This window comes from Temnothorax curvispinosus, unplaced genomic scaffold (assembly GCF_003070985.1).
Source record: "Temnothorax curvispinosus isolate PA1 unplaced genomic scaffold, ASM307098v1 QBEX01000416.1, whole genome shotgun sequence".
NCBI lineage: Eukaryota > Metazoa > Arthropoda > Insecta > Hymenoptera > Formicidae > Temnothorax > Temnothorax curvispinosus.
Genome location: NW_020210196.1, coordinates 323 through 20,306, shown reverse-complemented (window position 1 = coordinate 20,306; position 19,984 = coordinate 323). Strand labels below are relative to the sequence as shown.

Below are 19,984 nucleotides of genomic sequence, written 5' to 3'. Positions count from 1 at the left end.
TGATATCTTGTGAACTTAGGAGATAAAAGAGACTTAGGAAAGGAGTATTAAGTCCTTATTAATGTCAGTCCATATTTGAAACCTATCATAACCTATTATAAACTAATCGTGGTATAATATGCTGGATTTTCATATCTTGAAACCTGGTCTGCAAGTTGAAAACTATAAAATATATATTAAGATGCAGTCCGAAAAAAATTGCATGTAAAAAAGTAGAATATAATTTACAATTACGCTGCAATTCCCGCGTATTGGAAATTTCTTCTCGAGAAGAACGATCGAGATACCGCTTTTACGAAGTAGAGCACGTTACAAAAGCGTCTTAATTAAATTCTCGAGATCTCAACATTATATGCAACGGTGTTCTTTCCTATTTATAATCCTCGTTGCCGCGCTTTGCCGTCCAGATCGATCGAGCAACGTTGAATGTTTAACGCGCCGCTTCGCGTAACGCGCTTAATCCGACTCGCGACGCGATCGCGAATTCGAAGATCCTGCATAATGTAGCCGCGTCTTCCGTTTTCGAGCGGGCGCTAATTAACGAAAGCGAATTAGTATCCGGCGCCGAGGATATCGCGTATCTGCTACACGTCTCCACCGTGTTCGCGCGAATGCAGTTTTTCCCTCCTCAATGTCGGAGACGAGCCAACGTGAAAATTTCATTCGATCAAATGACATCGAGCGACATCGAGCGCGATGTCCGCGTCTTCGGTCCGAGTGCAAGCGCGATCGAGACTTGAAAAATACATTTCAACGACGTATGCATGCTGCGAGCTGCGAGCGGCATCCAAGAAGCTAAGAGAGAAATAGAAATTGCAAGGCTCGATGAGATTCAATTTTCTTCTACGACGTTTCTGTTGCTGCTTTTGAGAAATAATCCGGTATAATTACGAGCCGACAGAACCGCTTGTATCAATTAGCGTTTCGACTGGTAATCTGATCATTTGCATTTTCTTAACTCATCATTGACCGATGTTCTTTGATTTTTTAATAGACGTTGCTTCAGAAAAGCAATGGCTTTCCAAATAATTGCTGACAAATATACTTCATCTACTATATCAGTCAGTATTTTAATTGAAAATTTATTTTATTTCTTGCGTTAGCAATATCATATTTTGTTTTGTCGGATATATTATTATATATCTTTATTAAACAGTGCTTGCGTGAATTACTGTTATTTCGAAACACTCTATATACTTGCACGAAGCTTTTACGCGATAAATCAGAATGTAATACTTTGTCGAGTTTCACTGAGAGAGAAATCTCATCCTTAATAATACTTATCTCAGATGGTAGTTATTTATGTACGCGTTTCATATTTATATGGCGTAATTAGCAATATTTCACGAATGCGTAATGCTATTAATTCAGCGCAGGTTAATAAGTCGAGAGTAATAACAACCGCAGGAAAGCAGATGCACGTTCTATCGAAGCGAAGATCAGTTTTTACTCTTTCACGGAATGAATGGCACGAGAGAGAGTATATTGCGCACGACGATAAGCAACGACAGCGCATTCATGGCTTACGAAATGTGGTACATTTTCAAAATGCAACTGCAATGCCACTGCAGCTGCAAAGAAGAATATGAAATACGAAGTGTAGGAGATACGAGAAAGTATTATGAAAAATGTTCTCGGCGTTTACATCGATAACTTGATAACGTGCCTCTCTAATCCATGAGTAGGAGGTACTTGTCGATGCAATCAATCTTCGTCTAGAAGCGCTATTTGACGTTTATTTGCCGTGACGAGTTTGAAAAAAAGCACCATGGTTTTGCTTATTAATACCGTACCATCGTCCCACAGCGATATTACAAAACTAATAGGAAATTAATTTGACAAAGTTAATTCTTCCGCCGACTCGCTTCGCGCGCAATCGTGCGCGATCTGCTCGCTTACAACGTGCAAATTAAATATCTACAGAGATCGGCTTATCGAGCATCAACTTCGCATTAACGTCACACCATTCTCGATACAGCCCATGGCGGGCAACTATCATTCGTCAAAGTCAATTTCGCCTCGGAGCCAATGGCAGGAATTAAACTTCTGCGCGCGCGGCACTTCCGCAATAACATCGCACTCAAGCTCGCGCGCGATGCTGCAAAATTAGAAGCGCCATGTATCGAGACGAGTTCCTTGTCAGGACTTGTCGAACATTAACCGCAGTTGAAGTTATGAATTTTAAGTAACGAGTAAAAATAAAGATCGGCTGATTTTGAGACAAATCTATAAGCGAGAGTATATATGCAGACCAATAAAAAAAGTCGGTAAAAATCATATATCGATATATTTAGAGTATAAGATTTTTCAAACTGACAGAGATGTCATTCCATGATTGTGACGTCACTTTTTTGTGCTACGACGTTGAAGATATTTTATTATATTATACGATGTGTTTTTTGGCACTAATTTGAAATCCGATAAAGTGTCACTGAATTCGGCATTTCGCAAAACGATTTGATTATATATATTTCTCTGTAGTGTTTAAAAAAGTTTACCTGGAGTACCGTAAAATTTCTCTATCTTTAGTTTTAAATCGAGATCTGTCAAGATCTTTTATTTTCCTATATTGCATAAATCCAGTTATACGCATCAATGTCGCTCGTAGCCGCGAATAACAGAAAAACTTACAAATGTACAAAACATTATTTATGAAAACCACCTGAAAATCCGATGAAACGTCACTTACTTCCCTATTACATCTTCATCCGTGCCTACGTCGCGGAAGTGTCACAATGGTAAAAAAAACTCGGGAGTGCGCGCCGGCATCTCGCCTAATGGAATTAGCTTCCTTGCAGGAGATCCTGCGACGAGTCGGCGGCGGTCTCGATGTGTGTGTATGTGTGTGTGTCGCCTAATTAATAAAATAAATCAGCCAGCGCGCTTCGCGCCGATCTCCGGAGTGCGACGACCCCGGCATTAAAGCGCGCGCGAGCGGCTGACTGACTAACTGGCTGACTGACGTGGCACCCGACGTCGGCCGATTGTCAAATTACAAGAGATCGGGAATACCTGATGGGGTATGTGTATACTTAACGGGATGGCGGGACGGGTGACGGGGGGACGCGACGGGGGGAAATCGCGCGGCGTCGCGACGCCGGCGTCGACGATCGCGCAGAATCCCTTGTTGCCCCCACCAGGCAACGAGCGCCGTCGATCCCTACCCCTTTTCCACCTGCAACCCTTCCGCGACGGTCCGGCGTTACGTCATTCGAGTCCCGGACTTCGGCGGCGATCGTAGTCCCTCACTTCCGCTTCCGGCTCCCGGTCACGAGGTGCTGCGCGGAGGAGATCCAGTTCTGTTACCAGGTAAACCGCGCCGGTGGCTGACTGACACATCGCCGTTCGCTCTCAACCGCGCGTTCCCTCCTGCGCCCAAGGCTCCTCTTTCTCTCTCTCCCTCGTGGCTGTGCTGACGCTTCAATCTTCGGTCCGTATTCACAACTCGCATCTGTCTACAATCCGCCAGAGAAACCAGACTTCGAGAAACTTTAATCGCGTTGCATTACTTAACATTAAATTAGTGATAGATTCTTCATTTTTGGATTATTCTGTCGGTCTATTGTTTAAACAATATTCCTATCTATATTTTAAATAGATGATAATCCTACCTATTTAATTTCTCTATGCTAATTCCTGACATAATCGACATTCCTTAAGTTTTCAAATTTAATAATGTTGATACTTTTGTTTCTTTAAACTTTTAATTTTCACAATTTCCTAATGTTATCATACATTATTTCTTTATTCTCTCACATATGTAAGTGTATAATAAAATTAATTATTATAATATTCTTTATGCATGAAAATGTTTCATTTTTGACAAAATATATACTCGTCTGGTTTCTCGCTTGCTGGTTATTCTCGCTAGGCATTTTATTGATAACGGGACTTATTTTAATCGCATGCTTGCATCTTATTATTATTGTATACTTAAACGCAAATTGTGTAGTGCTTTCAGATACTAAGCGGTATAAAGCTAAATGGAATGGCATGTTGCGAATGTATAGAATGCTTATGCGATAAGGAAACGAACTCGAGACCGTTTTTCAAAACCATTACAAGATGAAAGTAGAGAACTTTGACAGTGGTGGATTGCAGAAAGCCGTAAGATACCTGTTGCATGTTGCGCATTGCTCTGGGGCAAACATGACCGGCACATTCGCCCGCAGCAAGACGGCATTTCTCCTCAAATAACTGTCTTATTCAAATATAATAGCGCTACTGCAATCACGTAAAATATTGTCTAATCTACATTCCACATCCAACGTAGTTTATCGCCGACTGATTTTTTCTACTTAAACGCAAATAATATTTTGAATTCTTTCGTAGAAAATTTACCGAGACTTAGTTAATCAGAAACTAAACTGACTATCCAGTACGGAACGTATTATTGTACTAGATCGCTGATACAGGCACCTCGCGTTGCTTCGCGTAAAAATGCATTGATAATCACAAAAACTGCACCTTCGACAAATTTTAATCTTCCTCGCTTGAGCCTCGTCGAACCCTTGATCGCGCTGCAAAATCGCGATGTTTTGCCATTATGCGCTTCATGTAACTTCCGAGAGTTGACTATGATAAAAACGAATATTTGTAAAGAACTTTTTAGAAATTTTTAAATGCTTATGTAGTCTACTAGAGATGTTTTAATTCTCAATATTATATTTAAGAATATTTAAAGCAGATTAGACAACTATATAATTTTGTGAAAATAAGAAATAGATATATCGTAAATCTCTATTGACGGATTGGGGATAAAAAAAGTTAAATTTTTTGAACGTCTAAATTTGCTCATTTTTAGAGTTGCAGAATATAGGGATTATGTATCGATGAGAGATACATAAGCATGTTGGCGGGAGTATTCAATAACGGAAAACCGCAAATGAGCTAATATTGCGGTTTCCATAGATTGCGCGGGCGTTCTCGTAATATCCGAAAGCTGTAATTGAGATAGAATTTCGAATTAGTGGAAAACTGATGCTCTCTAGGCATTCGACATATATGTCGTCTTTATGGCGCCGCGTGCAACGTACAACAGACATATAACGGTTCTCGAATCGTATAGTGTTAAAATAATTCATTGATACACGAGAACGCTTTTGTCATTGTTCGGGAAAGCATTAACCAGACGTTTTTTTCTGATACCTTATGCCTCGCGATCTACCAAAGTCAGTTTGCGACCTGCCGTCAAATAGATTATACCACTACAGAGTATAACGATAGTTGTCAGGCCCACGCGTTTATCCGATCAGACATTACCGAATCGTATAGAAACATTGAATTGTATATTACAATTCAGTGCGTACAAATGACACGACACATAAATTGTGTATCGAGTTTTCCATCGCTCTTAATGTCCCGTTCTCTGCTCCGCCTTCGCTGTCTTTTCTGCTAAGCCAGCACCTCTCATACAGAATGTTCGTCGAGTTCAAGCGACTCGCGAATAGTCATGATTCTGACGATGAATTGTATAGACTACAAATATTTTCTATATCTAGACTATATACTGTTGATTTTATTCTAATTTTATTTTAGCGTGTACGATGACCAATACTTGACGAGGTAAATCATTTCTATAAAAAAAAAATACATTTTGTAATTTTGCAGTCTCACTTATAATTATTTCCGAGATAAGATAAAAAGATCAAGCTTTCACTTATTTCATATCTTTATACACTTGTATTTTTTAAATCTTTAAATGGTGCAAAGTTACGTTTCAGCTTTGGGAAGAGAAGCGAGAAGCTCTTCCCCAGATTGTGAAAAATCAGGTAAGTGGAAATCTGTGGGGAAAAGTTCGGTAGAAAGGGATTTACTTTTCACGTGAAGCATCGATTTAAAATTGGACGTGAAACGTAGTTACCGATATTGCCTCTCGACCGGCTGAGAGATTGCGGTAGCGAAGGAGAGAATGAGAGGAGAGGAGGAGAGGAAAAAAGATATCGCTGCCGGAGTTCCTCCTCATCTCGACGTCCGATACGTGCGATGTAATAAAATTATGATCGGCTAGCCCTTCCATCCGCATCCATTCGTCTCAATCATTTCCTCGCGAAGATTGACGAGCGCGCGGTATTCCCGCCACTTCCGATTCTCTCCTCTTCATTTGGCGCTTGTTTCTGCTTGCCGTTCTTTTTTTATCCCACCGGTGAAATCTTTTATAGCCGCGTGATTGATTTTAAAGTCCCATTATAATCGACGTACTACTTACGCGAGTATTTTGAAGTTAATTTTGATTCCGTTTGCGAATCTCTTCGTCTCGAAATAAAGATACTGCGTCATGGATAATAAAGTTGACGTAATCGCGATCATTAATCAAAGTGCGCTTTAATTACAGGATCATGCGAGTTCTTTGCTGCAGCCGCCCCTTGCTGCGTTATAAATGTCCTCGACCAAGCTCTTTATGCTTTTGATTGTTGCTCAGAAAGCCTTGTTGACGATATTGGCTTTCGGGCAATAATCATAATCACGGAAGAGCTGATTATCATCGTCACCTACTGATTGTATCACCGAATTGTGGCAAAAATTTGTAATTTTATTCAAAGAAAATTACATGTATTTACATCTAACTTATGTTTGTGTTTGTGTTATAAAATTAAGAGGTTTATTAGCGTGTTTGTATTATATCTTTACAAATACAAGCGCTGCAAATCAATATTTTAAAAAATAAAATATGATATATACTTGTTGATACCTTAGAATTGTGTTAATCTATTTTTATTAGTTAATCTATATATATATATATAGATAAGATATATTGTAATTATCTTTCGACAATTGTTAGAATCTTTTTGTAACATGTCATATTTACGAAAGTGACGACACTTATGCACGAAAATACTTATTGCTGCGTATTAGTAGTATCTCTTATAATATCTTTTTCTTCAAGCTCAGTCATGTGTATCAGTCTCGTCATATCAAGGATCGCAGCGTGGGAACTTCTCGGCGAGGAAGTACACCATTCCAGATGGTTACGATCCCTTTTAATTACAATTATTACGGCGCATTATAGGATACAACGTATGACTAATATTTCCGTAAAGACATTGAAAATAATTGCAACTGGCACTTATGATCGTCGAGTGAAACAGGTAATAAGCTAAGCGATGGAAAATGGATTGCTTCTGATAATAAATGGGATCAGTGTGACAAGTAATGATACGCCTATTAATTAAAGCGGAGGCTTCTTCATCCGTGACGTACTCAGCGAACGCTTAATTTTTATAATATATTTATTTTTCATTTTTATATTTTCAAGATGTTATACGGTAAATTAAAAAGGAGCGATATCTTATGTAATAAATCGAAAATAATCAGACAGAGGAATATAATTTTCGTACAATGCTTAACATTAAGATCTATAATAACTTCTTTTGTAAGCAATTTTTATAAATATTCTATATTGCATTAACAGAAATTTTTTGATTTAATCGTTAGTCTAAAGTTTAAATAGTGGAATACATTATTAACGTGAAGATTACATACATTTATTTGCTAAATTATTTTTGTTACAAATGAAAATTATAGATGTAGTTGAAATGTAATTTCTGATAAAATGTTTAACAGTATCGGAAAATAGAAATAGCGTGAGCTTTTGTACAGAAAATTAATGAATGAAACGAATCTGTAATAAAATACACGGTATTTTAATTATAACTTTGATAGACGGAAAACAGGCAGTGAATGCTGGTTACGAAATTAGTTAAAAATTTAATCCAAGGGGAGCCATGAAAGGGTATTGTTCCCGTAGATTTTAATGGGCTGTGGAAACTGCGCGAATGCAGTTTCAATACTACACATATCTAACTCTTGAGATTATAAATATTACTCTAAATACAAATGTTTTAGCAGATTTATTTCACTTTTCACTGATAATGTAAAATCTAGCGTAACAATAAAAGTAAAAATATTATATAATGTATGTAATATATTACCTGTTACGTTATTGATTAAAATTTTTATTTTATTAATGTAGTACTAAGATAGCATTATTTTTAATTATGTTTTTCTCTATTATAATTTTTTTAAATATCTATTATTGTATTTAAATATGCAAATTTAGCCAGATGTGTATATATATATGTATTATTAAACTTGCTTTCAAAAAATAAATGCGAGATTTTATTTGGTAAATCCATGTTTTATCGCTTATGATTACATTTATCCATACCGATAAATTTTCCATTTGCTATTTAAAAAAGTCCTTCAATAAATATCTCCTAAAATCGAATCTCGAACATGCATAACATACATTACCGAAATATCTCTGCTATGAGATTTTATTTTTATTTCAATTAGTTTATTTTGTCTATTAACAATAATCACAGAATTTTTACATTAATAGATATAAAATTGTTATTATAACATTTATGAATATATTAACATATATAATACGCGATTTATCAAATAATTCTTAACTTCTCTTTCACGTACATAAACTTTTATACAATTTGTAAAACAGAAAATACATTCAAGATAATACTACCACAAATTATTGTATCCAATTTGTCTTGATGTCGGAGATCACGAAAAATTAATTCCGAAGGATGCATCAGCTTATGTCAGATTGGTTGGCTGCAAAGTTTCTTCCGCTTGTTTCGCATTTTCTCTGTGAAAATTACACAATTTCTGATGCACGTCGATGTCGGTACCGACAGTGCTTTACCGAGAAGTGCCAAAAAGTCGGCGAAACGAGGGTCGACAGCCAGGAACGCAGTCCGAGCATCGTTCGAGATGGGATAACTGGCGGCGGGAAGAGGCGAACGACGGGTCCGGTAACAATGCATTATTTAAATTTTAAAAGCCCCTCAAAGTGTCGGCTTAATTCACCGGTCTTTTACCCCCTATCTTCCGCTGTACGACTGAAAACGCGGGAAACCGACGAATGAGAGATCTATATACATTACATGCATTAACATGTGCGTAAGTGTGCATAATGCATTTGCGATCGTATAGCTTATGGAGATTGAAGGTGGGATATCGATCATGTATCTGAAGAGCTTTATCTTTTATATAAATATATTATTGAACAAAATTGCCATAATAACAATTGAAAGTGTCATTATATATCATATAAAAGGTTAAATAATAAAATAACTATCAAGATTACGATGACATTTGAGAGACGAGATATAAATAATTTCATTAAGTAGAGATGTGCTTATTATGCACGTCTACTGTCCAATTTTTATTATAACAATTTTCTATATTTATTTTGCTGCCAGGATTTGGTAGACAGATTAAATCATATCTTTTTTTAAATTATTTTTTATTTAAAGCAAATGTTTAAATTTTCAGTTAAAAGAAATCTCCGATAAAAATGCAATTAAAAATTGCAACTTGAAAATTTTTATGTCCAGCAAATTTCTTAAAGAGCATGCAATGGCAAAAATATATACAATAAACATACTAGATTGCATATTTGCTATAAATACTTAATTAAATATTAGCGGTGCAATAAGTATAAGAAAGTTCGTTGACACTACGATTGTCATCTCTCAGATAACGACGAGGCAGATAAAGCGTAAAAACGATATGCATATCGCGACTCGCGGCCGTCAGGCACGTTCGCGAATGTGAAATCTGCATTCGTCGCTGAATCGATCTCATCTTTTCATATAATTGCCAATATAACCAAAACGGGAGGAGACGCATCTGTGTGTCGGTATACGTGTATGTGTGTGTGTCGCGAATAATCGAGTATACACGCGCGCCTCGTACCCGAATGCACACACACGAGAATGCAGGATTCGCGGATACATAGCAAGCTGGAAGCAGGTTGACAGATTGACATTCGGTCGCGCCTCGTTCAACCCAGCGTCCGATGAATATTTCAGGTGCCCGACTTCACCTGTCAGCCCACGGGATGCCACGCGGCGCGGAGAGAAAGAGCGAAAGAGAAAGAGGAGCAGCGGCAGCAGCCAGCAGCAGTAGAAGCAGCAGCAACAACAGCAGCAGCAGCATCAGCATCAGCATCAGCAGCATCAGCAGCATCAGCAGCATCGGCAGCGGCGGCAGCAGGAGGAGCAGCTTGGTTGCTTCTATGTATAGGGGGGCCGTGCCCTGGCGAACTTTCGACCCGACGTGACCCGGGAGAGTCGAAGAAGATGCAGAATCCGTCGCTGCGATAGATTTTCACCGTTTCTTGCTCTCTCTTTCTCTTTTTCTCTTTCGCCACCATTCGCCATTGGCGATGATGAGTCTAATTTCAGGATACCGATCGATCGTCTATGAATATCAGGGAATTACGTATTTATTTCCACGTGTCCCAGTTCGCGCGCCCACTATCTGCTTCGAAGATGTTGAGGACGTAAAGGGACGAAGAAGACAAAGAGATGCGCCGATTTCTTATTTATTTCGATAGTAGTTATCGATTGTTATTGCCGTTAAAATATTAGTGCAGGTATTTATCGCGTATCAATTAATGATTGTGACAATTAATAAACTTACGTAGTGCGCATTGTTAACTTGTTACTTTAATATATAATACATAATTCAATTAATTAAAAATAGAAAATTATTTGTATTGTGTCATTAAACTACGTTCTCTCTCTATGAAGTTTCAATATCAAAAATTTTATCGAGTTTTCATTGAAATTCATACGGTTTCGAAAGCGATTTTTAAAATAAGTGCCTCGTGTTATATTCATGAGGTCTACTACTACGCTTCGCTGAATATTAATTTCTTATTGATCGAATGACGTTCTATTATTCAAATCCGCTGAAGATTCACACGTGGAACGACCTTAGGTTCGTCGATTATTCTTACTTAAGGGTGCATAACTATATTAGATATATTTGTCCAAGATGATATACGTCGGGCTAATGCAAATTAGCATGCAAGATAGATAACATTCGGTACTCCGCGAATCACTCGTACGACGTAATGTGAGATGACTCGACGTTGAATCCGTCACGTTCATTACAGAATCGCCTGTCTTACAATTAATAATATTAAATTAGCACGATAACTACTTTGGGACTTAACGTAATCGTGACATTATGTATTAAAAGCGCATAGAAAGACTGCGCGTAGAAAGATAAAATCTTCCGTGCTGTATTCTGCTGAAATAAGGCAAGTCTTGTATCGTTATTTCTATCGTTTGTATTGTTTGGACTGTTTGGAGATACACGAGGAAACGTGAGAGGAAAAATCGGGAAACCGAGAATTGGCGGAGCTGATTTATAGCCGGCTGCACGACGCCTCGCGTATCTCCCTTCGCGGTCTGTCTGTCTGTGCGTTTGACATTTGGTGCCTTACGATGACCGACTGAAATATGAGCCTTCACGTCGCGAACGTCCAGCCGTCCGGTCCGGTCCGGGGTGACCGGGGTCTGGTCCGGTCTCGCGACTCTCGCGAGGCGGAGGAACTGGATTTCAGTCATAGAGATGATGCGCTCACAAAGTTGAAATTGGCACTTACGATGGACGCCCAATGCGCTTTCGCTGAATATTCATGCGCCACGGTAAAGGGTTATTGAACCGCTCGCGCTGCAAGCCTGAACCTTGAATGAGCCGAGCTACATAAAGATCGCGAACGTTTGTCGATCGGGAAAAAAAGAATCCGCTCCGAATATAGTTATCCGCCTCTAAATAACAACAGCGCGATAAATGGAGGATGCGCGTCACTAGCATTCCATAAAAAATTATTTTACATAACACTAATTTACGCTAATTTACGTGGAATTATTATTAAAAATTGCTGCTTCTCAAATTTCGAATATTATGTATCTCTCTCGGCGATAAAAATAACAAATTTAATTCGTATCATGAAGTATTTCATCATTGCTTGTATATCCATATTAGTCTATTAATTGGCGGGATGATAATAAAAATATATTATCCAAGAGAGAGAAAGAGATAAATTAACGTGAGTGATTCAAATAATTCAAATATTTTTGCAACTCGACAGGTGAACTAAAGCGTAAAAGAAGATAAAAAAAAGATTTGCTGAATGTTATCCGTATATATTTCAGTTTTGGCCAACGTTCTGCGTCAGATAAATTTTTAATTAATCGCAAAATTATGCTTGCGCGGGCTAACAATAGCGCGTTCGATTTGCGCTTAACAATTAGTGGCATGCGACGGTACATCTTCTATCGGCATTATAAAATAGCATCGATTTTATTGTCTGTCGTCGCAGAGGCGGAATACGTCCCGGTCGCGAGTGTCGGAGTAAATTTCGTTAATTAATGAAATAGATTAAAACACGGGAAAGCGCTCTCGGCCCTGCCGGACGCGGTCACGTTAGTTGACAGCGCGAAAAGGTATAACGTCGTCTGCATATCCGATGCAGGTCCATTTATAATGTTCGCCGCAACGTGCAAGTTTATGCAACTGCACGTATGTACCAAAAATACTTATTGATATAACTGTCATTAAAAGAGACGTGTCTGTCTCTAGGTGGATGACCCATCATTATGATACCTGTTTATTGCAAAAAGGCATTTTGTGTCGTTCACCTTAGCGCTGCTATTTCTATCGACTCTAATAATTTTAATTTAATTTGATTATTCCTCATAATTTCGCACAAGAAATTAGGAATTAATAGAAAATAGGAACAAAATTCGAATAAAAATTGAAATTAAGCTTGATAGAATTCATAAAATTCTATTATATCCAAAAATATATATTATTCGTTCGAATATTATCTTATATTAGTAACATAAATAAGTAATTAAAAAAAAACATTTATTAAAATATATAAAATTTTGATCGATACTTTAGAATATCAATAAAGCTAATTTTTTATGATTATAAAAATCATTCCGTCTACAAATATGAAAACATAAATACAGGATCAAAAGATCAAATTAATTAAAGTTTCAATTTTTCCTTAACTTTTCTAACAACTCTCTTCGATAAACACGTAAATTTTAACACGTATAAATATTTTAAAATCAAGTCATGCGCAACGTTTATCATGTGTGCGACTCAGCCAGTTTCAATTGTTTCAGGCAGTCTCAGCTCTCAGGTAGATGTACGGTAGGTACGTATTTTTCTCGAGGGCTAACTAGAGAATTTCAGCGATGAGTGTCTGCGAATCTGTGAGCGAACTCTTTTCAGAGTCAGTTGATAACGACAATATTTTTACACTCGGAGTCACTGTGGATACAGGTACGAAATTATTTGTTAAGTCCGTAAAATAAAGAGAAATCCACGTGTTTCTCAAACATAACCTACAACAACGATGACGCAGGTTTCGAATGGGAAGCGATCGACGAATGCAGGGAGATATTCAACAAAGATGTTCGGGTGGTCAAACAACGGGGAAGATTTTATTTTAATATTGATCGGGACCAGTTTCCAAAAGTACTCTTCCACGCAATTCAGATTATTTTTTTTTAATATGGTCGCAAAAATCACCATGTTTATGTTACATTGTGCCATAAATATTGTAGGTTCAACAAATGAGATCGATAGACCATGTATTCATAGTAGCTGATGATGGAAGCTTATCACTTACCAATGACAAAGAAGCAGACTTACGGTATATAAGAAATTTAGACATGTTCTCAAACTCAGCTAATAGATGGAAGAAGACTCTCGAAGCATGGAAATGCATAACAAATTTCAAAGGAAAACTTTATCCAACGATCGAAGAATACGTTGTGGCTAAAGAGCACGATCTTGTAGCCAGAGCAAAGCTGTTGGAGATGCGTAACAAAGAAAAAGAGGAAAAAGATCCCCTCGATTGGAACGTATCGGAGATGAAAGAAGAGAAAGGAAAAAAAAGGGGACAAGATCCTTCAAAATCTGACGAAAGTGATGTACTTAAATACAGAGTAACGTGTGAGAGAAATGGCAAACATGCGGTTGAATCTAAGGATGTCGCTACAGTTATTGGAGAAGTGTTGCAGGATAAATTTCATTGGATAGTGGACTTATCCATGTATCATCTAGAAGTTGTCTGCAAATTGATAAATGGTAAAAAATTTTAACAAGAAATGCATATTAAGTTTTATGATATCTCCAAGAATCGATTAACTGTGTATTAATAATGATAAGTTAAATATTAATTATTTCAAAATGTTTCAGATCAGCTAACAACGCATTTTCGCGTAACACACAAATCTATGCATAACAGAAACATAATAAATTTTGGGCCAACTACTCTTAGATCAACTATATGTTACAATTTGCTAAAATTAGCAAATCCTAAGCCAGGAGATATAATAGTAGATCCTATGTGTGGAGGAGGTTCTATTCCTATAGAGGTATTGCATATTTACGATGATAAAATTAATAGTTTGATAGATTTCTATTCATACACAAATTTCAGGCAACACTAGCTTATCCACACTCGTACGTCTTATGCGGCGATAATGATTCTAGAGCTGTGGATAGAACAAAGTCGAATATGGATGCTTCAACAGTTGGATATAAAATAGATCTCGTACAATGGACCGCTTCTAAATTGCCATTCAAAGATTCTCTTGTCGATATTATCGTTACTGATATGGTATAGAAATTAATTTTTCAAAAAACTTTGTTCCATTTTTATAGTCAACTTTTAAATATTTTTATATCCTTTTTATAAGGAATAATTATTTCCTTGACAATTTACAGCCGTTTGGTAAAAGAAGTGGAAATAAGTCATACAATAAGATTTTTTATAAGCAATTTTTGCTAGAACTTGGTCGAACAGTAAAATCAAACGGACGAATAGTTCTACTCACATATGACAGATATAACTTTAAAGACGTAAGTTTTTATTATAATTATGTGCGAGAGTTAAAATATTCATTAAAAAAATAATTAATTAAGGTAAAATATTTTACTGCGATTCGAAGACAAATTCTGTTATTTATTTTAGGCTTTGATGGCAGCTGGCGATTTATTCTGGGTGACTAAAATAATTGGTGTAAACATAGGAGGCCTTCCAGCTGCAGTTTATGTTCTAAACCGCACTCAAATATCTCGCGATTGTTTCAAACCGCGGATGGCCAAGCAATATAGTTATCCGAAAGATAAATACGATAAAGACTCATCTCGATCGACTGAAAAGTCTTTGACCAATTAGATGTTCTGTTTTCATAAGTGTGATATAAATTCATATTTTTGTACGAGGAAATTAATAAAGTTTATTTACATGTTTGGTATGTAATCAGATTAATTTTATTTCAACAAATTATTTCCCTCCTAATAAACTCCAATATATAGAATTCACAAAAAGAACTTTCTTCTGCTTGTTTCCATATCGTGTCTGCGACCTTGTATAATCCACTCGTAATCACCATATTTACTGTCGAATGTTCCATGCTGCAGCGATCTTAATTTCAAAGTGAATCGTGGACCTAATTCTCGTAATCTCGGTTTTCCAGTCTTGAGATTAAACTCATATCTGCAAAATAATTCATATTCGATTTAGATTATATATAGTTTGTATTATTGTTAATCTTCGTTATAAGTTCTAAAAATGTCATGTCATAAGTCTGTGATTAATAAAATTAAATATAAAAAATAAAATCTACACATAAATCAATAACTTCAACACCTTCATAAATTCTTTAATTTTAATAGATACTCCTATGTACAGTCATATAACTTTCACCAAAATATTTGGAATCCACTAAGAATAGTAAGAATTAAAATTGCTACACAATTACCTATGATGCCTGAAAAATATGTAATCTCTTTGATTGTGAAATGTCACTGCTCTCCTTCCTTTAAATTCTGGCTGATAATGAAACAATGCTCCCAGCATTCTGCCGATGGTAAAACCTAAGCGGGTGGTAAAGTTATTGAGAATAACTTCTGGTCGGTGTTCTGTGATCTCTTTATGGCTGCGCTTCAAGTCCGTTGTCAACTTGACGTTACTGAGCTTGAAGTGGGCAGTAGGACCATCAGGCAGATGAATGATCAACATTCCATCTAACATTTATATTTAAGGAAAACTATTTCAAGATGAAAATAACTTAAATTAGCTTAATGTATCTTATACAATGCAAATGTAAGTTTGTTAAGTGACATTAAATGAGTTGCTTCCTAAAAAATTTCTGGCACTTCTAATAATTCCCTATCAGCTAATTTAGCTAAAAAAATATGTTGGCCAGCAAATAAAATATTAGTTACTTATAATATTAGTTATTACTACAAATAAAACTGTTACATTTTATCCAGTATAAATTTTTAATTTTACAAAAAAGGATACTTGGCTTGCATTGATCTTCATTAACGATTACTATGTCAGTGAAGTTTCTGGCGATAGCACTCTTGACCATTTTCTTAACGCCAGAACGATTTCTATACAGCGAAATAGAATTAGGTATCATTCTCGTGAGCTCTCTGCCAAAAATTCTCGTTTTCCTGTTTGGATTATCGGCGTACGTAATGAGCACTTTAGGCTCATACTCCTGCTTATAATAGGCAGAGAATTCGTCATGCTCACACTCAGCTTTGAGCTCCTCATTCGCCTCGTCATCCAGATCACCTACTATCGTAGTCTCATCCTTCTCTCGCAGACTCTCTAAAGTATGAGGCACCTGTTTCGGAGCACCCTCCTGTATCCTCGCCTTCTTCGCCTGCTTCTTTGCCTTCGCTCGTTCCTTCATCAATTGCTGACATTTCTCGTATCTCACCGCCTTACATTTGATGTGATTGAAGTTACTGTCAGACGGCAGCAAAACTTCCGAAGTTTTATCTGTCGAAGTACTCGGTTGATCGTCCGCCACGTCATTTTCCTCTTTGGGTCGACTCAGAAGATTTCTTCGCAATGTTTTAATCTTCATCTTGTAGAACTCTGTTGCTCTCTGTTAAGATCGTAAGCGTTCAAGAGATTCGACCAGGTTCGACCGTTCGAGAGTGCACTGCGTTTAGTGCGTTTCTAACCTATAGATTTAAAAACACGTGTTTACGAGTCCACGAACACACACGCACGCAGTGTTGGCAACATCAAACTACAGTGTAAAGAAAGGAGGCGTATCATCTAGTAATATAGTTCCATGATAAAAACTAATCATCGACAAAAAAAAAATTTAGAATTTACAACGAAAAATAAAAAGGATATAAAAAAATACAAATACATTTTTTTTACTTTTATTATTTATAAATTCAATTTCTTTCTTAAATGCACCAACGTATTTATAAAAAAATATTTATTTCTTTCTTCCAAGCGTATATGCCACCTCTCGCTATTATTGGCTAAAATCTTTCTTAACAACTTTGTTTTAATATGAACAACGAAATAATGCGTATATAGTTATTTTATAAAATGAGTAAAGTTTTCTGTACGACGAAATGATGCAAAAGACTTAAGCTAATTAAATAACTGATTTAAAATATCTACTTTTAGCCTAGTTACGTGTTTATATACATTTCACCTTAGCTAGAGATCTTATATACAATCATTTGAACTTCAAAACTATCCACAACACAAAAAATACTGCTACAGAAAAAAGGAACAAATATAAGATGTAATAATTATGGCCTGCCTTTGCTAAACGCAAAACACGCGCAACAGAACCAGATAAGGAACCACTTGTCCTTTCAAAGTCATCATCCTAAAATATATATAAATTCATATTATTTCTTATGTTTAAGGTGACATGAAAAATTGCGTAAACGTATCTTAGACAAGCTGACCAACTAACCATGCCTCTGAGCACTTTATCTTGATATTTTACTTCGGTGCCAATGTCAATGGATAATGATTTCAAAGCATGTATTTTATCCCGCAATTCTTCAGTCATTCTTTCGTTCTCGTCTTCCATAACATTTTGAGTAGATGTACTTGGTAATGGCTCATAGCCGTAACCCCCTGGAAATAAGGAAATTATATTATATGTAAGATATTATATTGTAATAGTACATTTAAAAAAGTACATTATATAAAATAACAATCGATTAACGCATTTGCTAACAGATGTCAACTTACCTGAATGAGAACGTCGCATTTTGTTAGTAATCTTGATAGCTTAGTTGATAAACAGATGCGGAAGAAAATTATTATCCTACGAAACACCTTTAGAAACTTGAAAAATATTTCAAACTGTCTTTATATCTGAAAAAATACATTGTGGTCAACTTAATTATTTATGCTTATATAAATATAATACTTATGATAAAATAGACTTACCCAGTTAAACAGCAATAATAATTGTTTCAGGAAAAATGTCGCTCGAGCAAACTGTATTAAACGACGACACTCGAACTGAAAATATTCATGTATAAGTGTATAACCTCAAACAGACAAGACATTCGTATAATTTATCCAAAAAAATCTGTCCAACGCTTTTTAATATAAAGTTTGCAATTTATACCAGTTATATAGAAACTACAGATAGCCGGAAAATAGAAAATATATGTCAACGTCACGATTGTAGTGACGTGTAATAGTGAATATGACTTCTCTGCTACGAGTGATACGAACGATGAGCAAATTAAAGCTACGTCATCGACAAGTATTATTAAAAACCGACCACCTTATAGAAATTCACGTGGCTGTTAAAACTTTGACGATTAGCTCATATTATAATATTAATTTTATGATTTATTATTATCCTGACGTTTCGTAGCTTATAATTATAAATCAATTGTTCAGATATGTTGGCAAAGAAATATTTTTATATCGACAATTGATAACGTCAATACTCTACACTTATTTCATAATTGATCATGAAGTTCAGAATTGATAATCTCTCGATGGAAGATTTATCTTGATATATATCGTCTTTATTAATTTTATAAATATACGCTTTTAAGATTTCTATTCTGTTAAAAAAAAAATTTTTTTCCTTATAAAATATTAAATTGATTATGGACAAGGGACATTTGGAGAATCATATTTCAGTATATTATTAATAGTATTATATATTAAATGTAAAGGCACAAACAATAAGGAGTACTTTTCTACTTTCTAGATTTCTACGGTATCAATGTGTTTCATACATTGCTTACACGTTCGATATACAGACAATTACGTCTCACGCCAACAATCGTCATAGAATTACTCTCGAAAACGGAGAAACACTTAACATTAAACTATTGGATCTCTGACTTTCCTAGAACTTAAATAATTTAATTACAATTCTATCTATTCACAACCTTATAAGAAAAACGCTCAACGTATTTATTTTTCCTTTACGTAAATGGAACGCGATTTTTAATGCTCGTGTTGACGATTCGTTAAATAAACGTATATTAACAACTCGATATGATCGCGTATAATTCTCGATATGAAAATCGTTAACAATTAAGTCCAAAAACATATAATTTTTGCATTCGTAAATCTTTCGACGATCGCGCGTTTCACAACTAGATATACTGTTTTTTATATAATTTTCATTATCTAATATCTCTCTATCTTAACGTAAAACAGTGATAAGTACGTTTGATGTCGCTCGCGCGTGAAAACGCTGTAAATCATTGAATCGTAAAAATCTCACACTGTTATAACATATACATTCATTACATATATCGCTACGTAATGTTTCTCTACGCATATCGGTGTACTTGTATATATAATATATCGTGTGTATATTATACATATACAATATATATATATATACACACGATATTGATGATTTGATCCCTAATTTGAGATTAGGCCTGAAATTTGGGAAATATTGTATAAATTTCTACCGTAAGAAATTCGGATTGACGATCATTTTCTTTTGGAATGTTCAATGCCACAGACTCAAAAAGAAACACAAAAAATCGACCGATTCTTTGCTGTGGATTGTATCGTCATGGATATTAAACATTTTGTACTTCCGCACCCCGCCTAAGAGAAAAATTGTATCCTCAGACAATGTGCTACAATTATAGTCGTATAAAATTTACAGAGAATTTATGAAAGATTCGTCAAAATGTCTGACAGCACCTACGATGGACTATTTCTAAAGATTATCGCTATAAACTAAACTACAAGATTTTTCCAACGTTACCCTGAATAGATATATACAGTGTTGAGCATCGTTCTTGACTTCTTAAATTATACAATACAGTTCTATCGAAACGAATCGATCGTTAGGCAAGAGGTCTTCAA

At 35.9% G+C, this 19,984-nt stretch overlaps 3 protein-coding genes across 3 annotated transcripts; 1 reads left to right on the top strand and 2 right to left on the bottom strand.

The window, feature by feature from the left end:
* Positions 1-12,960: 12,960 nt before the first annotated feature.
* On the top strand, positions 12,961-15,104 carry LOC112454105 (THUMP domain-containing protein 3-like). The gene is made up of 7 exons (XM_025015322.1): positions 12,961-13,113; positions 13,196-13,308; positions 13,398-13,923; positions 14,035-14,213; positions 14,279-14,458; positions 14,566-14,700; positions 14,813-15,104. The coding sequence occupies exons 1-7, from the start codon at positions 13,026-13,028 to the stop codon at positions 15,017-15,019; spliced, it is 1,428 nt and encodes a 475-aa protein (XP_024871090.1). The 5' UTR covers positions 12,961-13,025; the 3' UTR covers positions 15,020-15,104.
* Positions 15,085-16,856, bottom strand: LOC112454112 (probable ribosome production factor 1). The gene is made up of 3 exons (XM_025015334.1): positions 16,151-16,856; positions 15,606-15,870; positions 15,085-15,340 (listed from the first exon to the last, which is right to left on the bottom strand). The coding sequence occupies exons 1-3, from the start codon at positions 16,725-16,727 to the stop codon at positions 15,163-15,165; spliced, it is 1,020 nt and encodes a 339-aa protein (XP_024871102.1). The 5' UTR covers positions 16,728-16,856; the 3' UTR covers positions 15,085-15,162.
* A 219-nt stretch (positions 16,857-17,075) lies between these two features.
* On the bottom strand, positions 17,076-18,385 carry LOC112454095 (BET1 homolog). The gene is made up of 5 exons (XM_025015313.1): positions 18,258-18,385; positions 18,074-18,148; positions 17,873-17,998; positions 17,589-17,755; positions 17,076-17,498 (listed from the first exon to the last, which is right to left on the bottom strand). Exons 3-5 carry the CDS (start codon positions 17,889-17,891, stop codon positions 17,343-17,345), a joined length of 342 nt encoding a protein of 113 aa, XP_024871081.1. The 5' UTR covers positions 17,892-17,998; positions 18,074-18,148; positions 18,258-18,385; the 3' UTR covers positions 17,076-17,342.
* Positions 18,386-19,984: the final 1,599 nt, after the last annotated feature.

What these genes read in the sequence shown, in the direction of transcription:
- LOC112454095 (XM_025015313.1), bottom strand. An exon ending in ATAAAGTGCTCAGAGGCATG is followed by an intron (nt 17,499 to 17,588) that starts GTTAGTTGGTCA and finishes TATATATTTTAG; the next exon opens with GATGATGACTTTGAAAGGAC.
- LOC112454105 (XM_025015322.1), top strand. Translation starts at nt 13,026, where the DNA reads ATGAGTGTCTGCGAATCTGTGAGCGAACTCTTTTCAGAGTCAGTTGAT. An exon ending in TGTCTGCAAATTGATAAATG is followed by an intron (nt 13,924 to 14,034) that starts GTAAAAAATTTT and finishes AAAATGTTTCAG; the next exon opens with ATCAGCTAACAACGCATTTT. An exon ending in ACAGATATAACTTTAAAGAC is followed by an intron (nt 14,701 to 14,812) that starts GTAAGTTTTTAT and finishes TATTTATTTTAG; the next exon opens with GCTTTGATGGCAGCTGGCGA.
- LOC112454112 (XM_025015334.1), bottom strand. Translation starts at nt 16,727, where the DNA reads ATGAAGATTAAAACATTGCGAAGAAATCTTCTGAGTCGACCCAAAGAG. An exon ending in TGAAGATCAATGCAAGCCAA is followed by an intron (nt 15,871 to 16,150) that starts GTATCCTTTTTT and finishes TATAAATGTTAG; the next exon opens with ATGGAATGTTGATCATTCAT. An exon ending in ATATTTTTCAGGCATCATAG is followed by an intron (nt 15,341 to 15,605) that starts GTAATTGTGTAG and finishes ATTATTTTGCAG; the next exon opens with ATATGAGTTTAATCTCAAGA.